At 41.8% G+C, this 18811-nt stretch overlaps 1 protein-coding gene across 1 annotated transcript in view; it reads right to left on the bottom strand.

The window, feature by feature from the left end:
- trabd2b (TraB domain containing 2B) overlaps nucleotides 1-18811 on the bottom strand; it is a 425448-nt gene that overhangs the window by 15057 nt on the left and 391580 nt on the right. Inside the window, exon 6 of the mRNA XM_072273776.1 lies at nucleotides 8684-8953. Coding sequence (XP_072129877.1) covers nucleotides 8684-8953 — 270 coding nt within the window. The remainder of the gene's footprint in view (nucleotides 1-8683; nucleotides 8954-18811) is intronic.

Here is an 18811-nt window from a genome sequence, read left to right as displayed (position 1 = left end):
CGTCAATGTTCTTCAGACATTAACCTTTTTATTCCAGGAATCGTTCTCATTAACCTCATCTGGACCCTCTCCAATGCCAACACATCTTTTCTGAGGTATGGAGTCCAAAACTACTCACAAGACTTCAACCTCAGTCAAACCAATGCCTTATAAAATCCCAGCATTACATCCTTGCTCTTATGCTTTATTCTTCTCGAAATGAATGCCAACATTGCATTTGCCTTCCTTACCACTGAATCAACCTGTAAGTTGATCTTTTGGCAATACTGCACAAGGACTCCCAAGTCACTTTGAACCTCTGATTTTTTAAATTTTCTCCCCATTTAGAAAATAGTCCACACCCCTATTTCTTCTACCAAAGAACATGACCACACACTTCTCTACACTATATTACATTTGCCATTTTATTTTCTATTTTCTATTCTCCTAATCTGTCCAAGTCCTTCTGCAGACTCACTGCTTCCTCAACACTATCTGTCTCTCCACCCATCCTTATATTATCTGCAAACTTGACCACAAAGTCATCAATTCTGTCATTCCAATCATTGACATATAACATGAAAAGAAGGGGTCCCTATACTGACCCCTGTAGAACACCACTAGTCACCAGCTGACAACCAGAATAAGCTCCCTTTATTCTTTGCCTCCTGCCAGTCAGCCAATCTTCTATCCATGCTAGTATCTTTCCTTAATACCATAGGTTCTTATCTTGTTAAACAGCCTCATGTGTGGTACCTTGTCAAAGACCTTCAGAAAATCCAAGTAAACAACATCCATCAATTCTCCTTTGTCTATCCTGCCTGTTATTCAGAGAATTCCAGCAGATTTGTCAGGCAGGATTTCCCCTTAAGGAATCCATCCTGACTTTGACCTATTTTATCTTGTGCCTCCAAGTACCCCAACCTCATTCTTAATGATGGACTTCAACCTCTTCCCAACCACATAAATTAAGCTACCTGGCCTATAATTTTCTTTCTTCTGCCTCCCTCCCTTAAAAGAGTGGTAGGACTTTTGCAATTTTCCAGTCCTCTGGAACCATTCCAGAATCTAGTGATTCTTGAAAGATTATTAGTAATGCCTTCACAATCTCTTCAGCTACCTCTTTCAGAACCTGAGGTGTAGTTCATCTGGTCCAGGTGACTTATCTACCTTCTGCCCTTCCAGTTTTCCAAGCATCTTCTACTTAGTAATACCAACTACACTCACTTCTTCCCCCTGAAACTCTCAAATTTCCAGCATACTCTTAGTTTCTTCCACAGTGAAGACTGACACAAAATACTTATTAACTTTGCTATTTTTCTGTCCCTCATTGCTACCTCTTCAGTATTATTTTTCAATGGTCCAACATCCACTCTCGCCTCTCCTTTACTCTTTTTATATCTGGAAAAAAAAATCTGGTATCCTGTTTTATTTTATTGATTAGTTTACCTTCATCTTTTCTCTCCATATGATTTTTTTCATTTGCCTTCTGTTTGTTTTAATAAGCTTCCCAATCCTGTAATTTCCCATCAATTTTTGCTATAGTGTATACTCTTTCCTTTCAAGTATAACACCTTCAGACCTGTATTCATCACCCTTTTCGATTTTGCCCCCTTGTTAATTTCAACTCATTCCCCTGGCTGTAATTTTGTCGTATCATCGGTGTGTCCTTCCTCACAGTCTCCCCATACATTAGGTTGATGGTATACCAGCTGCCCCATCCTCAGCCCTATCACTTTGGTTCCCATTCCCCTGCCAATTTAGACTAAATCCTCCTGAACAGCTCAAGCAAACCTGTCTGCAAAAGACCATTCAGTAGTAGCAGTAGTAGTAGTAGTGGTTCTTCAGCCTGGTGGTGTGTGCTTTCACAGTTTGGTATCTTCTGTCTGATGGGAGCAGAGAGAAGAGAGAATGCCCAGGGTATGTGGGGAAATGAAGTCATGAATATGTTTAAATAGAGTGGAATCAAAAGCAGAAAAACAAAATGAAATGGGAAACAAGAACAGAAGGAAAAAGCATAAAAAATAGAAAGGAATCAAAAGCAGTAAAAAAAAAGTAATTTGCTGCATTTGACTTCTTGTTCAATCCACAGCCTTTGCTGAGTCAAGTAAAGTCCGGAGACGAGAATGAATGCCCCTCACGTCATCAGTATTTCACTGATCGCAAATCAGGGAGTTCAGGTGCAACTGAAAATGGCAGTAAACTATCTACTAGCTGTAATCATATGTCAGGTCAGCACCATGGAGTGGCAAAGGCATTGTCTAGTTTAGCCATCCTCCTGATAACTACATATTGTTCAGTTCCATTGGCAACTCCCCAAACAACGCTGCAGTCAATAAGCATACGCAGTGAGAAGCTGGACAGCATACAGGCTTGACTTGATAAGGAGAAAATAACTTCTGGCAATGAATGGTCCAAAAATAGAGAACAATATCATCAAGCTACTTACCAAAAGAGTTTTCCTCTGTATTCCTGATTGCAGTTTACATACCGCCAAATGCGATATTGTGCAGGCACGCAAGATATTGAATGCAAGAAACAAGAAACAACCTACCCCGACACCTTTCAAATCATTGTCGGGAACTTCAGTCAAGCTCATTTGAAGAGCTCTCTGCCCAATTATCATCAACATATAACCTGCAGCAGAGGGGATCCTAACATACCTGACCATTGCTATCTCTCGCTCTCTGGCTATCCATCCCATAGGATGATGATGGTTCCTTTCAGTCAGTTAGTGGGGTTTATACCCCACTCCTCAGAAAGGAACAGCGTGTGCGTGAATGGATCTTAGATGAGTAGGGGGTTGCACAGGTCCAGACCCACCCTCTTGACATTCCCTCCCGGATCCAGCAGCATGGTGGGGTTCAAGATGGCTGGGGGAAGTTCTGTTGCAATGAATGGCCAGACAAAGCTTCGATGCAAGGATTCCCTTTCCGCGCTTCACAGCACGTGTTTGCTAGATGGCCGTTGACCCTACGAGAGGGTTCATCCGCCCTTTGACAGGTCTTGTTTTTCGCCCTGCAGGGTGTATATCCACCCTCCGCACCAGGCAAGCCTGGTGGGGGAGCTGGTTTAGTCGCCAACCATCCGACCATGCGACATGTAGTACTGGGTTACATGGTACCAGTGGCACTCAGAGGAGTGACCTGACTTCCATTGCTATACTATGAATGGGAATGCCTACCTTTCCATGCCTAGACCACACTTCAGTAAATCTGAACACTTCTACCTGCATATAGGTAGGAACTAAAGAGCAAGGCTCCAGAGATCGCTTCTGATTGGTGGACTGGGCAGTGTTCAAGGACTCATCAGAGGCTCTGAATGAATACACCGTGGTTGTCATGGACTTCATAAAAACAGTTAGAGATCAGTATTCGGTTCTGGTCACCTCACTATAGGAAGGATGTGGAAACCATAGAAAGGGTGCAGAGGAGATTTACAAGGACGTTGCCTGGATTGGGGAGCATGCCTTATGAGAATAGTTTGAGTGAATTTGGCCTTTTTTCCTTGGAGTGACAGAGGATGAGAGGTGACCTGATAGAGGTGTACAAGATGATGAGAGGCATTGATCGTGTGGATAGTCAGAGGCTTTTTCCCAGGGCTGAAATGGCTAGCATGAGAGGGCACAGTTTTAAGGTGCTCGGAAGTAGGTACAGAGGAGATGTTGGGGTAGGTTTTTTTTTATGCAGAGAGTGGTGAGTGCGTGGAATGACTGCCGGCGACGGTGGTGGAGATAGATACCATAGGGTCTTTTAAGAGACTCCTGGACAGGTAGATGCAGCTCAGAAAAATAGAGGACTCTGGGTAACCCTCAGTAACTTCTAAGGTAAGGACATGTTCAGCACAGCTTTGTGGTCCGAAGGGCCTGTATTGTGCTGTAGGTTTTCTATGTTTCTATGAGTATGCTCCAAAAAATCATTCAGAGTCTTCCCCAATTAATAGTATCCTGATTCGTCAGGGCATCAAAGGTTATGGTGACAAGGCAGGTGTATGGGGTTGACTGGGATCCATGATCAGTCATGATGGAATGGCGAAGCAGACTAGATGGGCTGAATGGTCTAATTCTTTTCCTATGTCTTACATTCTTATAGTCTAAGCCCTATATGAACCATGAGATCTGCAACTTGCTGAGGACCAGATCAGTAGTATTCAGGTCTGGTGTCCAGGCAGGATACAAGAGGTCCAGGTAGAGGCTCCAGAAAGCCATCGCAAAGGCGTAGTGGCAACTCTGGACCAAATTTGGTTCTCTGGTTCAATTCATTACAGATAGTCTATATCATGGAACTCACAGTCCCATGGGAGGATTCAGTGGCTGAAGCTTATGAGTGCAAGAGGCTACACTATGCAGATCTAGAGGCTGAAACTCAGTAATGGGCTGGAAAACCAAAGTTTGTTCTGTGGAAGTGGCTTGTAGGGGATTTATAGCCACATCCACCATCAAATTGCTGATGGAGCTAGGGATCCATGGTCAGACTCCACGGCAACCATCAGAGGCACATCAGAAGTGGCAGAAAGAAGCAGTCACTGGCTTTGGATCAAGCAAGAAGACCTTTCCTGGGCTCCAGGATAGCAACAAGGGAGAACACAATGGGGGTGGTGACTCTGGGATGCCAGAAGTCATCATTGAGCCCTCCAGAGATGTAGTCGGCTAATCAAAAAGCCCTGTGTGTCAACCCTGTGCCACTTCCAGTTTCAAGGCAGTCTCGAGCAAATGCTCATGACTCATTGGCACAAGGGATATTGACATCTTATCCTGTGTTTTCTGATTTTGATTGAGTGGACCTGTCCAGTGACTGCTGTGAAAAGGCAGCTGATGACAAGGGAAAGACCTTGAGACTCATGGAAAGACAGCTGACAGGAGGGAATAGACCCCAATGGGACTGTCATGGGCTAGTTACCCACGGCGACAGTCCTCAACGCTGTTTCAGCATGTAGGAGACACCCGTTAATGACTATGAAAAGGCAACAAAGGAAGATGTTCCTAGAGCTTGCGAGAGTGGCTCAATGACTGATAACATGGCGACAGACCTAGGAACAGAATCTACCATGAATAAAGAGAGCACTGCACGAGACCACCAAAACACCAGCAGCAGTAGTGGGACACAAGCGTTAGGTGTGCATCTGTGGGTGGGAGAAAGTAACATCAGGAAAAGGGTTGAAGATCCATCAAGGGAGGAAAGGGTACTTGAGGGAGCAGAGACAGGGGCCTCACATTGACCAGTACTTCTTGCGAAGTCAGTCAACTGAGTTGAGTGAAGTGCAGCAACCGGACACAAACCTAAGTTTGCAGAGCATCAGCATACCTGTCACTGAGGAAGTTAGCACAGAAATCCCAGCTGAGGGACCTACCCAACCACCAACATATCCTAAGGAGAGAAAGATCAAAAGGCATAGACAGTTTCTGAAGAGTCCTAAAACTGCTGATAAGAAACAGTAAGAAGCCATCAACAACTACTTGAAGAAAAATTTGGAGCAATTAAAAGGAACGGCAGAAAAGAAGTTGGATGCAATGGAAGAAATAATCTACTGCTATGGGAGAGTGCAATTTGGAGTCAGTGCAAGGAAGAGTAGAAAGACATCATCACCACTAATAAAGTCCAAGAGGCAGCAGGAGATTGAGTGACTGGTTCGAGAAAGGAGACAGCTAAGGAAACAGTGAAGAAAGCCCCAGACAGTGAGAGGGAAGGCTTCAACCAACTTCATGCAGATATCAAGAGCCGACTGACAAAGTAGCAAAGAGCTGAGAACCCAAGGAAGCTGAGTAGAAAGAAAGAACAAACAAGTACACGATTCTACAAATATCCTTTTAAGTTCACTAAAGGTCTCTTCACACCGGAAATAAAGTGAAATTTTGACTTCATAAAAGCAGGAAATGGAAGAGCACCTGGAAAAGATTCACACAGACTTGAAAAGGCTGGAACACATGATCATTCCATCCGACATCCTGCCAATTCAGTCCCCCAACTACCACCTGGATTCTGACCCTCCAAGATGGAGAGAAGTGGAGAAGGCAGTCTGATGAGCAAGAGCAGCATCTGCTCCCAGGCCTAATGGAGTACCAAAAAGTCTTTATGAGAACACCTGGCATCTTGCAGTTTCTCTGGAGGCTCATGAGGGTAGTACGGCAGAGGTGACTAATACCCAAAGCATTGAGAAGGGCTGGTGGCATCCTGATTCCAAAAGAAAACGATACAGAAAACATCAGTCTGTTTCGACCAATCTGCTTGCTGAGCGTCGAGGGGAAAATCTTCTCCACTGTAAGCACAGTGGCTGGCCAGCTACCTGGAAAGAGACAAGTGTATTGATACATCTGTACAGAAAGCACAAATTCCAGGGTTCCGTCAGTATTTGGAACATACAAGCATGAAATGGTAGCAGATCCAAGCTACCAGGAAGGAAAAAAAGTGGACCTCGCCAATGAATTTGGCTCATTTCCCCATACACTCCTCCGGGAGGCATTTGATTTCTTCCAGATACCAATGCTCATCACAACAACTGGTGAAGTTGTACTTCCAAGACCTGCAATTGTGCTTCACAACAGCAGAGTTTACCACAACATGGCAATGTGGAAAGAGAGCATGATCTGGATGGTGGGTGGCCCTGATGATGGATGCTGCTTTCTTGTGACAACACTCTGTGTAGATGTGCTCAGTGCTGGGGAAGGCTTTCTTTACCCATGATGGGCTGGGCTGAATCCAGTGCTTGTAGTATTTTCTGTTCGAGGGCAATGGCATGGAAACACCAGGGTTTTATATGATGTTATATATGTACTTTGATAATAAAATTGCTTTGAACTGAAGTTCTGAGCCATTAATATTTGGTGGGGGTGAACAGAATCCTCACCAGTCCAGCCCCAAGAGCAGGTTAAAGGCAAAATATTCTGCAGTAAATAACTCTGTCTCAACTCCACAACTCTTTGCAGCACTTTCAAGGGAAACTTTTTTCATTCTACCTTGATCAGAGTTAACAACATTCTTAATTGAGGGCAACATTCTTCAACAGTATGGTCATGTCTGGTACAACAAGATGTCAAGCTTGTACCATGTGGGAGAGTCAATTTTTAATAATACCTACAGAGACTATTGTTTTACACAACACTAGACCATTTTCCTACCTTGCCTGCGTGCTTGCAGCTTTAAGAAGTTTGATACACTCAAGGACAAAGCAGCATGCATAATTGGCCCCAATTAGCCATCTTCACTTATTGGGTTCACAGGCACATGATAGTTAGTTACAATGTGTGCTGCAGCGACTCACAGTTCTACACTGTCTGCCATTTGGTGCATACTTGCAACAGTATGTTGAATTATACACATGCTCCCTCTCCATCCATCCTATGGATACATGTTCCTAATGTACACGAGGACAGCTCATCATTACATTCTCAGGATGGGCACTAAAATGCTGCTCTTACCAGCCATTCCCCTACCCTGCAAATGCATCATTTACAATTAGAATTGACAAGTAAATTACAATTAACATCAGCGCCCTGTTTGGTGAGTTCATAGTCCTTCTAATATTTCCATTCAAAAATGTAAAATTGAACAATAAATTAACAAACTTTGAACAACCTGATGATTAAATAATTACCAACATTTGCTATCCAGGATTATAATGGTCAAGAATTATCTGAACAATGGACATTTAGAGAGCATACCGAATGAGTAGGATTAAAATGTGAAGGGAAAGTGAATTAATGAAAATGTAAGGAATGAAGAAATTCAGTCAATTATTTATTTTTAAATTGCAAAGCCAAACCAAGTTAGTGCCGGACTCCAGAGCCACATCTATGAATTGTCTGCCCAACATCACACAAAATAACAGTCTACAAAATAAAGGGTATTTGGCCATATCAGTTGATTAGGAGCATAGACTGGAATTTCTTTCTCCCTAATACATAGGTACTTAATTATGCTGACATACTAAAATACTGATTGAGATGATCTTAATTAGTACAGGGCTGGTACTGACCTATGTGGTTCAATATCATTTCAGTGATACGGTGATCATATATAATGGAGAAGATACCAGAACTATAATCAAGCTATGTTAATGGACAAATCCAAGTTAATTTTAGTTGTGTATAAAGCAGAAAAATAAACTAATCTGTAAAAATATACATGAAGCTACAAAATAAATTATAATAGATTAATCTGCCATGTAGTGTTATCATTATGGTGCTGGAAAGCTGAAACAATGTAAAATCCAACAATAATATTGAGAGTTAATCCAAAAATAGTATCACAGTTTTATAATAAATTAATAAATGTACAATCCAATGAAATATTTAGTTATATTGATCAAAAAACTTCCAAGGCTTTTGAAAAGTTATTTGATTAAAGTTTTCCCTTCCCATTCAAATTGTTTTCTGACCCTATGGTTCCATTATCTTAGAAAATACATTGGCAAAAGTAAATTGTAGTTGAGTTCCTTCTTTGAATATTTAAGTAATTATCACACTGCAGAAGATTTACAGGCAAAGCAGGGCTCTGAGGGGAAAGTAAGCTAGTACAGGCAGGACAAGTGTACTGGTTAAAAGAAGTGGCCATTGCTATCAATTCAGATAGTTTAAGTCAGCAATGTTTGTTTAATGGTAAGGCACCTAGGTTACTTTCCTCTTCAATGAAGATACAACTTATTCATTTTACATCATGACGTCACTTTTTGAGTCATGTTGCAAAATTAAAATTTAACCAAAACCCACCTCTCTTCAATGCGAACCCACAGATCACTAAACTGCCGTTGCCTCTGCTGCTTTGGCAGCTTCTTCTGCCGTTTCTTTTGGCGGCCAAATTCCTCCAGTTGACTAAGGCTGTCAGGCATCAAGAGGTGTGGAGAAATGATGTCGTCATCCAAGTCAGCAGTTGGAGAGGAAAGGGAAGGAACTGGCAAGGAATTTTCTAATGATTCATCAGTGGAAGTAAAAGTAGCAGTAGGAAGTGATGAAGATGAGCCGGTGTTCTGTGTCCTTATCCTTTAGAAAGAAAAGAAACAATTTAGTGAAAACATCAACACAATTGGCTCATACTGAATATCACCAATGACTTTATGGTACTTCATTAAATATACCTCATATGGCAGGAAATCAAAATTAGAAGGTGACTATGATATACCTGCTGAAAAGAGCTAAGTGTGATTTAATATCGCAAAAAAAATCTTTTGTGTGGTTTTCACTGGAAATTTGATGACTATTATTTTTGCTGTGGAGCTGACTGTAGTTCCAAATGCAGTTGCTGGAAGAAGACAAATATCCAATTCAAATAAGGTCTGAAGATTTCACTTGGACAATGGCACAACTTCAAAAGGATTGGTTAGAAGAGGGATCCAATTTGGAAAGAATTAACAGATTATGAAATACTGTCCTTTTAATTTGTGTTTGGGGTCTCTGCAACTGTAGAGAAAGCGGAGGACAGGTTAGTGTAGAATTCTTAAAATTATAGGGACCAAAAGATCAATGACTGTTGTAAAGTGCAGATGCTCCACAAAGTGGTTGCCTAGTCTATGGTTGCTTTCACCACTGTGGAGGAGGCCACATCATGAGCACCAAATGCAGTACACCAGGTTGGAAGAGGTGCAGGTGAACTTCTGCCTCATCTGGAAAGACTGTTTAGGTCCCCAGATGGTGCTGAGGGAGGAGGTATAGGGACAAGTGTTACATCTCCTTCATTTGCAGGGGAAAGTGCCGGAAGACAGGGAGTGTTGTTGGGTAGGGATAAGTAGATCAAGGAGTTCTGAAAAAGGAATCTCTGTGTAGAGCAGAAAGTGGGAGATGGTGAAGATAGGACTGGTGAGAGGATTGCATTCAATCTGGCAAGATGGGGCAATAATGCATTGGATACCAAGGCTGGTGGGATGAAAAGTGGGGTCAGAGCAAATATACTGTACACAAAATGGAGGAAATACGTAGGGCTCTATCAACAACGGCAGATAACTAAGCATGCTTCTAGAAGAGTGAGGACATTTTAGAAGCTCTTGAACAGTAGGCCTCATCTTGAGAAAAGATGTGGCAGAGAAGAGAAATTTTAAAATGGGAAGGCATCCTTTCAGGAGGAGGTATAGTCAAGGTAGCTGTGGAATATGTCAGTGGAAGGTTGTCTCCTGGGATGGAGACAGTGTCTTTCATAAAAGGGAAAAGAATATTCAGAGAGGTTCTTGGTGAATTTGAGGGTAGGTTGGAAGTTAGAGGAAATTTGATGAAATTAATGAGCTCTGCATGAGGTAATGCTGATAGAGTTCTTCATACAGCAGCAAAAATGCTTGGGGAGATGGAGCTGCTGCATGAGGTGATCCAAGGCAGTCCTTGCTTGAGCCCTTGCAAATGTCCATGGTTAGCTCTTGGGTTTTTAGAAAGTGGAATCAAAGGTGAGTAAAAATGTTAAATTTTATTCCACATAAGAAAAGTCAGACTTTAGCAAGGTAAAGTACTCAACTAATCTATTTACAAACTATTCCTAGACTTAAATCCATAAGACATATGGATCAGGCAGTTTGGCTCATCGAATCTGCTCTGCCATTCGATCATTTTATTATCCCTCCCAACCCATTCTTCTGCCTTTTTCTTGTAACCATTGATGTCCTTACTTATCACAACCTATCAATGAAACTTCACTTAGATACATGCAAATTAATGGATTTTGGGAGACAGGACCATAGATAGTGAATGGCAAAGCCCTGGTGAGTGTTCGTGAACAGTGAGATCTTGGGGGGGGGTACAAGTACATAGTTCCCTGAAAGTGATAACACAGAGTGTGAAGTAAGTGTATGGTATGCTTGCCTTCATTGCCCTAAGAACTGGGAAGCAGTTAGGGCTGAATAAATCATTGATTAGCTGGCACTTTGAGTACTGTGCACCATGCTGTTGCTGCACTGCAGGGTGGTTTTGATTAAGCTACAGAGGATACAGAAAAGGTTCACTGGACTGGTGAGCATAGTTATAAGGAGGGACTGTGTTCACTGGAGTGATGGACACTGAGGGATGATCTTACAGATTGGTTACAGAATTATGAAAGTCATAGATGAAGATGGGTATAGTTTTATTTATCCCAGGGTAGGGAAACGGTTATGAGTTTAAAGTGAGAGGGGAAAGATTTAAAAGGGATCTGAGGGGCATGTTTTTCACGGAGGGTGATGGGTAAATGGAATGAACTGCTAGAAAAGCTATAGAGGTTGGTACAATTACAACTAAGAGACATGGTACATGGATAGGAAATGTTTAGCATAGATATTCATGACACAGATTAGTTGGGTTAAAAGACTTGCTTCTATGCTTTATAAATCTGTGAATCTAAAAAAATCTGAGCCGTTGGCTGATCTCTCAGTAATTATGCTGTGAAACTGACTGAATGCTGCTGTTACTCTACAAGTTAGATGGAAAACACTGGATTGCAAATACAATAAAGCCTAGCGTTCTGCATCTTTTCTTGGTTATAGTCAGGTAAGTTATATATAACTCACACAGAAAACTACAGATTTAGCTTCCTTCTGTATAGCTCCTGTCATTTAAAAATGAAACATATTTTTACATGCACTCAAATAAAAAATTCAGAATATTTTACAAGCATTTTAAAAAATATTTAAGATGTAATTGCATTAAAGCTATCATTAAACTTGAACATAACTTTGTGAAAGAACAGAAATAGAAAACAAAACTGATTAGCCATAAAATTCCTGCATCTGAATGAATGGATTTTGCTTCTCAAATATTATGTTGAGCTATTTTCTTTCAATATGCGGTTCTAAATCAGCATTCTTATGAATTATGTTATTTTCTCTAAGCACAGATTGCTTAAATCATTCCACAAAAAGAAATTGTAAATCATTTTAAAGAAATCTGAGAACAACAGGAAGATTATATTACTCTACTTATCTGATTCCAGTTGAAGACCTATGGTTATTTACACAGGCAGGCATGATTATTGAAAATCTTTGGAAGAAACTTAAGAATGTCCATACAAACGACTGGCTTTGGAGATAACGAGGCATATCTGCTGCCACTGCAAATTAATAGATCAGAGACTTTCATCTCATAGCAAAAGCTGAACTTTTTACATTTGGTTTTAATTCAAGTGACAGAACCTTTTTGTTTTTTTTTAATGTAGCTTTTGTGAAGAAATTGGACGGCAGCAGAAAACATCTGCTGGAATCATCATCTGAATTACATTTATTTGACTCAGTGTAAGAGCTACACAAAATTTGTGCTCCCATCTCGGTATTAGGGCTGTGAGATACAGTCATTGCATTAGTGCATATCTTCACAGTACAACTTCAGGAGTGGCTAATTCTGGCTGACTCTATGCACTGACTGAAGCTATGCCTCCTCTTCTTAAAAAAGAGCATGTTGCCTCTGGTACAAAGACATACCAAAGGTTTTGGAAGTTTACAGTAAACTATATCGGACTATGGAAGAGATAGACATTCTGACTTTCTCGTCCTGCTCCTCCTGCCTTTTGGAAAAGCATTAGAGGAGAGCTGTGCATGCAGGTTGTACGTTGCACAGCTCGCAGTTAAGTTGCATTGCAGGTTAATGTCAGCAGTGAAGTAGTGAGGACATGGAGGCGATGTTGAAAAAACTGTTACGATCTCTCCCTCATGGTCAAAATGAATGAACACTTCATCAAGTCTGTTTCTTAGTAGCTGCAAGACCAGCCTCACTCATTGGCCCACCCTCACTATTCATTTAACGATATCTGTCTGTCATTCATATATCAAACACTTAACACTGCTTCATGGCTTACACACTTGCAGCTATTCAACAAAAGCAGGCATATCACCAGACACATGCAATATGTCTGTTCTATCCATACCTCAGATAAGTGTTGGGTGCGACATTGTTTGTCTCCAAGCAACCAACCATTGGTCTGATAATGATAGATAGAGTTGCTTGCTCGACTTCACAGCTAACATGTTTTCCAGTTGCCTAGAGTAATCTGAAACCAGAAGCTTCCCAGCTCCATGGAACAACTGGGGCGAGCTGTTGACTCGATAGATTAAACCAGTAAATGAAACTAATATAATTCAGAGTTTTATAATTAAGAGTATAAAGTTAAACACTTGAGAAGCAAAAGAAAACTGTACACAGTTTAGACCATTAACAAAAAGGACACTAAGCCCTTAGAAGATGCATTGTGTCAATTCACAGGATAATACGACGGATAATACAGAATTACACATAAGATACAACAAAGAAAGAGCCTCAAAACATCTTTGGTGGTGTTCAAACTTGCTGGAGTTTCCTGCCTTTCCATCCACCTTATTTTGCCTCCTTTGCATATTTTTCTAATCAGTCATCTATCATCTCCTTGTCTAATCTTGCAAGTCATGTTGGATATTTCACTAACTTCCTGTGGTTGGGAAGTACAAATTCTAATTACTTGAGTAAAAAAAATCTCTTCATTTCTCTATTGAATTTAACAATAATTAGCTAGTATTCATGAGTGTCAGCTTTATAATCTCCCAGAAGAGGAAATATTCTTTCCACATGCATCCTGTCCAATTCCTTTTCTCAAGTCACCTAAAAGGAAAGCAATTCATTGTAATAATATCTCAGTTCTGCCACCTTTATGAATTATTTTGCAATTTATCCAGTACTTCCATATCCTTTTTATATTGGGAAACCAGAAAATTGTGCAATGCTCTGCATAGAGCCCAAATGTGTTCATATACAGATTGAACATAGGTTCAGTATTTTTTAGTTTATAAAACCAGAAATATGCCTTGTTAATTATTAATAACTGTAAGACTTTTTAAACGTTTGCTCACCCCATCTATATCACTTTGCTTCTGTACCACTTTTTATTTCCAAAAGTACAGCTACTAAGGTAGTTATCTGTTGGGGTTCATTTGCCATTTAAATGCTCTGTCAAGTTCTCTAATGTTCTCAGGATCTGGGGTGCAGCTATCAGAAGGAACTTGACAAACTGAACCTACTTCCACTGTAATTTAAGTGGATATTTAATCCAAAGATATTTTTGAAAATTATTATGTATTTTGCGAAGTAACAGGGAAGCAAATGTCTGGGGAGATGTTGATAAGAGTCAACATCATCATCGTTATCTGCCATGTCTGGATGACGTGGGAGATCATGACCTTGATTATTCTTGGAAAACTTTTCTACTGAAGTAGTTTGCCATTGGCTTGTTCTAGGCAGTGTCTTTACAAGATGGATGACCCCGGCTATTACCAATACTCTTCAGAGATTGTCCCTCTGGCGTCAGTGGTCACATAACCAGGACTTATGATGAGCACCAGCTGCTTATGACCATTCACCGTTCGTTCCCATGGCTTCCCGTGACCCTGATCAGGGGCTTAAGCAGATGATACATATTGCCAAAGGGTGACCTACAGGCTAGTGGATGGATGGAGTGTTGTACACCTCCTTTGGTAGAGACGCATCTCCACCCTGCCACCCATTACAGGAGTTAAGATTATGATGAAAGTGCTTTGACAAATCATGAGCCTTTTTTAAAAAAAACTTAAATGGAGGAAAAATAAATTATTTATGTAAACATTATACTGTTCTCTGGAAGTAGTTTAAGGACTGGGCCGCTTTGCCCAGCACCTTTGCTCCATTTACCACAAAAGGTGGACTTCCCTCGTCGCCACCCATTTAATTCTACTTCACATTCTCATTCCAACATATTGGTCCTTTGCCTCCTCTACTACTATGATGAGGCCACTCCAGGTTGGAGGAGCAAAGCCGCATATTCCGTCTGGGTACCTCCAGCCTGATGGCATGAACGTTGATTTCTCTAACTTCTGGTCATTTCTCCCCTCTCCCCCTCTTTTCTTTTTCCGTTACCCATTCTTATTCCCTTCATATCCCTTCTCTTCTCACCTGTCCATCACTCCCCCAGGTGCCTTCTCCTCTTTTCATTTCTCCCATAGTTCACTCTCTGTCAGATTCCTTCCTCTTCCACCTATCATGTTCCAGCTTCTCACTTCAACCCTCTTTCACACCCTCCACACTTTCCCCCTCACCTGTTTTCATCTACCACTTGCCAGCTTGTACTCCTTCCTCTCCCCCCACCATATTTTAGCTTATTCCTTCTTTCGTATTAGTCCTGAAGAAGGGTCCTGGCTTGAAAAGTCAAAATGTTTATTCTTCTCCAGAGGTCAAGTTCAAGTTCAGTTTATTGTTATTCAACCGTAAACACGTATACCGCCAAGTGAAACAACGTACCTCCGGACCAAGATGAACAACACAGTTCATATAACTGACACACATAACACACAAAGTAATATTACCACTACTAAGGTAACAAATGATAAGGTGCATTTATGACTTAAAAATTAAACAGTATAATGCTACTGGCGCTCCATGCGTGAAAAGACCTGGGTAGTGGCAGGGGGTTCATTTGTCTTATAGCCTGGAGGAAGAAGCTGTTTCCAATTCTAATAGCTCTTGTCCTAGTGCCATGGTACCTGCTGCCTGATGTTAGGGGGATCATAGGTTGTCGGACGGATGGCAGGGAGCACTGACAACGCTAAGGGCCCTGCGAGTGCAGTGTTCCTGATAAATATCTCTGATGGGTGGAAGAGAAACCCCGATGATCCTCTCAGCATTCCTTGCAATATTTTTTAGGGGCTTGCAGTTAGATGCCTTGCAATTCCCATGCCAGATGGCGATGCAGCTGATCAGGACACCCTTAACGGTTCTCCTGTATAAATCGTTAGAATGATTGGGGGCGGGGGGCACTCACCTGCCTCAATCTCCTCAGGAGGGAGGAGAAGACGGCGGCGCGACGCAGCTCGCAGCGGCCACTCCGGTGAATGATGTCTGTCATCTGTCAAGCAGGGTGCCGTGCACAATCCTGATTTGATGGAGACGGGCGTGAGAGCACAGAGGAACATCTGGTGAAACTTCTGAAATGCCTGTTTCGCTGCCGCTGCTACTGTGTGATCCAGGATCTCCGGAGGGGAAGGCCCCGAGTCCTCGGCTTTGCTTGTTGCTTGGCAGCCGGGCGGGGTCGAAGCGCTCGGCAGAGATGGTGCTCGGCACTTGGTGTCGGAGGGATGGTTGGAAGTTAAAAGTTTTCGGACAGACTCAGAGTCAGCTGTGGTTGGGTGCTTCCTGGTGCTGCATCAGCAAGTTTGCGGTGCTGGAGGTTCATGGCAGGGAGAGTTTCTCCCTATTACCGTTTGCATGAGATGATGGGCTATCAGGACTTGAGACTTTTTTTACCGTGCCCATGGTCTGCTCTTTATCAAATTACAGTATTGCTTTGCACTGTTGTAACTATATGTTATAATTATGTGGTTTTGTCAGTTTAGTCTTGGTTTGTCCTGCGTTTCTGTGATATCTTTCTGGAGGAACATTGTATCATTTTTTAATGCATGCATTTCTAAATGACAATAAACGAGGACTGAGTGTCCTTATAATCTAAAATAAAGTGGAAATGCTGCTGTGCTTTAATAACCCAGAGGTGGTGTTGAGGGAACAGGTGAGATTGGAGATTGCCTGTTATGTGCACTCTTTCCACATAGCCATGTATGTGCAGTGAGGAGTCATCAGCCTGCAGCTTACTAAAGTCCACAGTCATCTCTTTGGCCTTGTCCACGTTAAGACTCAAGTTATTGTTCTTGCAGCATTTTACCACCCACTCTATCTCCTCTCTGTACTGTCTCGTAATTGTTGTTTGTGAGGCCAACACCTGTTGTGACATCAGAAAACTTGATGATTCAGTTTGAACTGGATCTAGCAGTGCAGTGAAGCATCAGCAGTGGGCAGAGTATGCAACCTGGGGAGCGCTGGTGCTCAGTGTGACAGAGTGGAGGAGGCTGCAGGATACAAGAAAATTAGTGGGTGGGGGCGGCGGGTTGGGAGCGAAGGGTAAGAGCTGTGGGAGATGTGGGGTAACTATGGGGCTGGAAGAAGATCATGGTATTATGGAAGACCTTGGGGTATGAGGAGAGAGAAAGAGGAGAGTGGGGAAGATAATTGAGTACGGGGTGGATATTGGGAATGGTCACTATAAAGATGAACAGGTGTTGCTAAATATGATTGGCTGGGGAGTTATGGTAAGGGCACTGGCTGGAAGGTGGTTCAATACAGGAAAATGAAGGTGAGTGAAGAAATGGGATGCTAAGATGCACTGCCTGGGAGATGCTGAGGATTAGGAATAATGAAGAATATTTCAAGGAAGAACCTACCTATAGGAGCCTAACTGCTTTGGACGCCCCAGTAGCAGCCCAGTTATGATAAAGCCCTTCATATCTAACAAGGCCTCAACCTTCCACCTATGAATTGCTTCAGTGTTACAGGCCAACGTTGTTCCCCAAGACTTGTTTCTGAGCTAGAATTGCTAATATGGTACCAAAATCTGATTTGCAGTTGGTTAGAAATCAACAGAGACCGCTTTCTTTGAGGTCAGCAATGATAGCCAATGTCTCCCCACTGACTGCAAAATCCAAGTCAATAGAAGTCCAATAAATAGTTACACAGCTGTGGTATCTGAGGTTCCACTGAAACTATTTTCAAACCTTGGTGATCCTTATCCTCTGACGTAGGCAGGGAAGGACAATGGTAAATAAAAAATACTGAGTGCTGGTAAGCTTAAGAAGCCAATGCTCCTGCAATTTGGTTCTGGATTTCTACCACTCCTCCAAATGTTTGGAACAAGCCCCAGGTGTGCAATTGTATCGTCTGTATCATTAAAATATAATTTGTCTGGGAAGGAATCAAAAACAAATAAATCATTCACAAAAAAAAGAAAGCAAGTAATTTGTCCACAGAAGTGGAAAATAGTAGCAGTGCAAAAGTCCACTTAGTCATAATGAAAGGAGTTAGACATTCTGTGCCAAGAAACAAGCCTGAAATACTCAAACTACTTCATTGCATTAACTTTCAAACATTATAAATGCTGACAGACTGAGTTGAGCATTCTCCATATATTAATTTAATTATCCAGTTTTGCAATATTTTATCTCAACCTTGGGGGGGGGGGGTGGATTTTAACTGTGTCTTGGCTGACTGAAAGACAACTAGGATGTTTACCTGTTACTATCCTGCTCCCTTCAATTTTAATTCTTTGCCAAAGGGCTAATGGTTCTTTATTAAAGGTGTAAATTAGCCACTGGTGATACCATTGAGCCTGAGCAACCTTTCAGATTTAAGCAGGAATTCCTGCCAGCTCTAGGAAGTAACAGTCTAAACCCTCCTACTTACACACATTTCCGTTCCTTGTGAAGCCGTGATTCACCAGCAATATTTACAGCCTTTTGAGCAGGGTATCTTCCATGCTTGGACCCTCTTTAAATCCACTCTTTTAGCGTACATGAGGTCAGGTAACTTTCCTGAAGACATGTAAGCCTAACATCAGTGGTCGGGAAGATTATTGGAAAATTTGTGGGAAAGGGTTATTGATCACTGAGAAAGGCAGAGACTTATCGGGGACAGCTAACTTGGTTTTATCAAGGAGAGACCCTGTCTGACCGATTTGTTGAATTCTTTGAAAAGATAACAATGTGTATCGACGAAGACGGGGCAGTAGTTGTGGTTTAAGTGAATTTTTGTAGGACCATTGACAGGATCCCAGGTGGGAGTATGCTTCTAATGGTCAGGATGCATGGGATCCAGGGCAAATTGACAAACTGGATCCAAAATTGGCTTGGAAATAGGAGACAAACGTGAATGTAGACAGTTGGCTTCGCAATTGTGTACCTATGACTTTAGTGTTTCAAAACAATCAGTGCTGGAACCCTTGCTGTTTGCAATATATGTGAATGTCCTGGGTTGGAGGTATGATCAATAAGATCATGGATGACATTAAGATTAACAGACTTGATAGTGTGCAAGGTAGTTGTAAGTGGTGGAAATATATCAATCTGATAGTGG

This window comes from Mobula birostris, chromosome 12, assembly GCF_030028105.1.
Source record: "Mobula birostris isolate sMobBir1 chromosome 12, sMobBir1.hap1, whole genome shotgun sequence".
NCBI classification, from domain to species: Eukaryota; Metazoa; Chordata; class Chondrichthyes; order Myliobatiformes; family Myliobatidae; genus Mobula; species Mobula birostris.
This window is presented reverse-complemented; position numbering and strand designations above follow the sequence as displayed.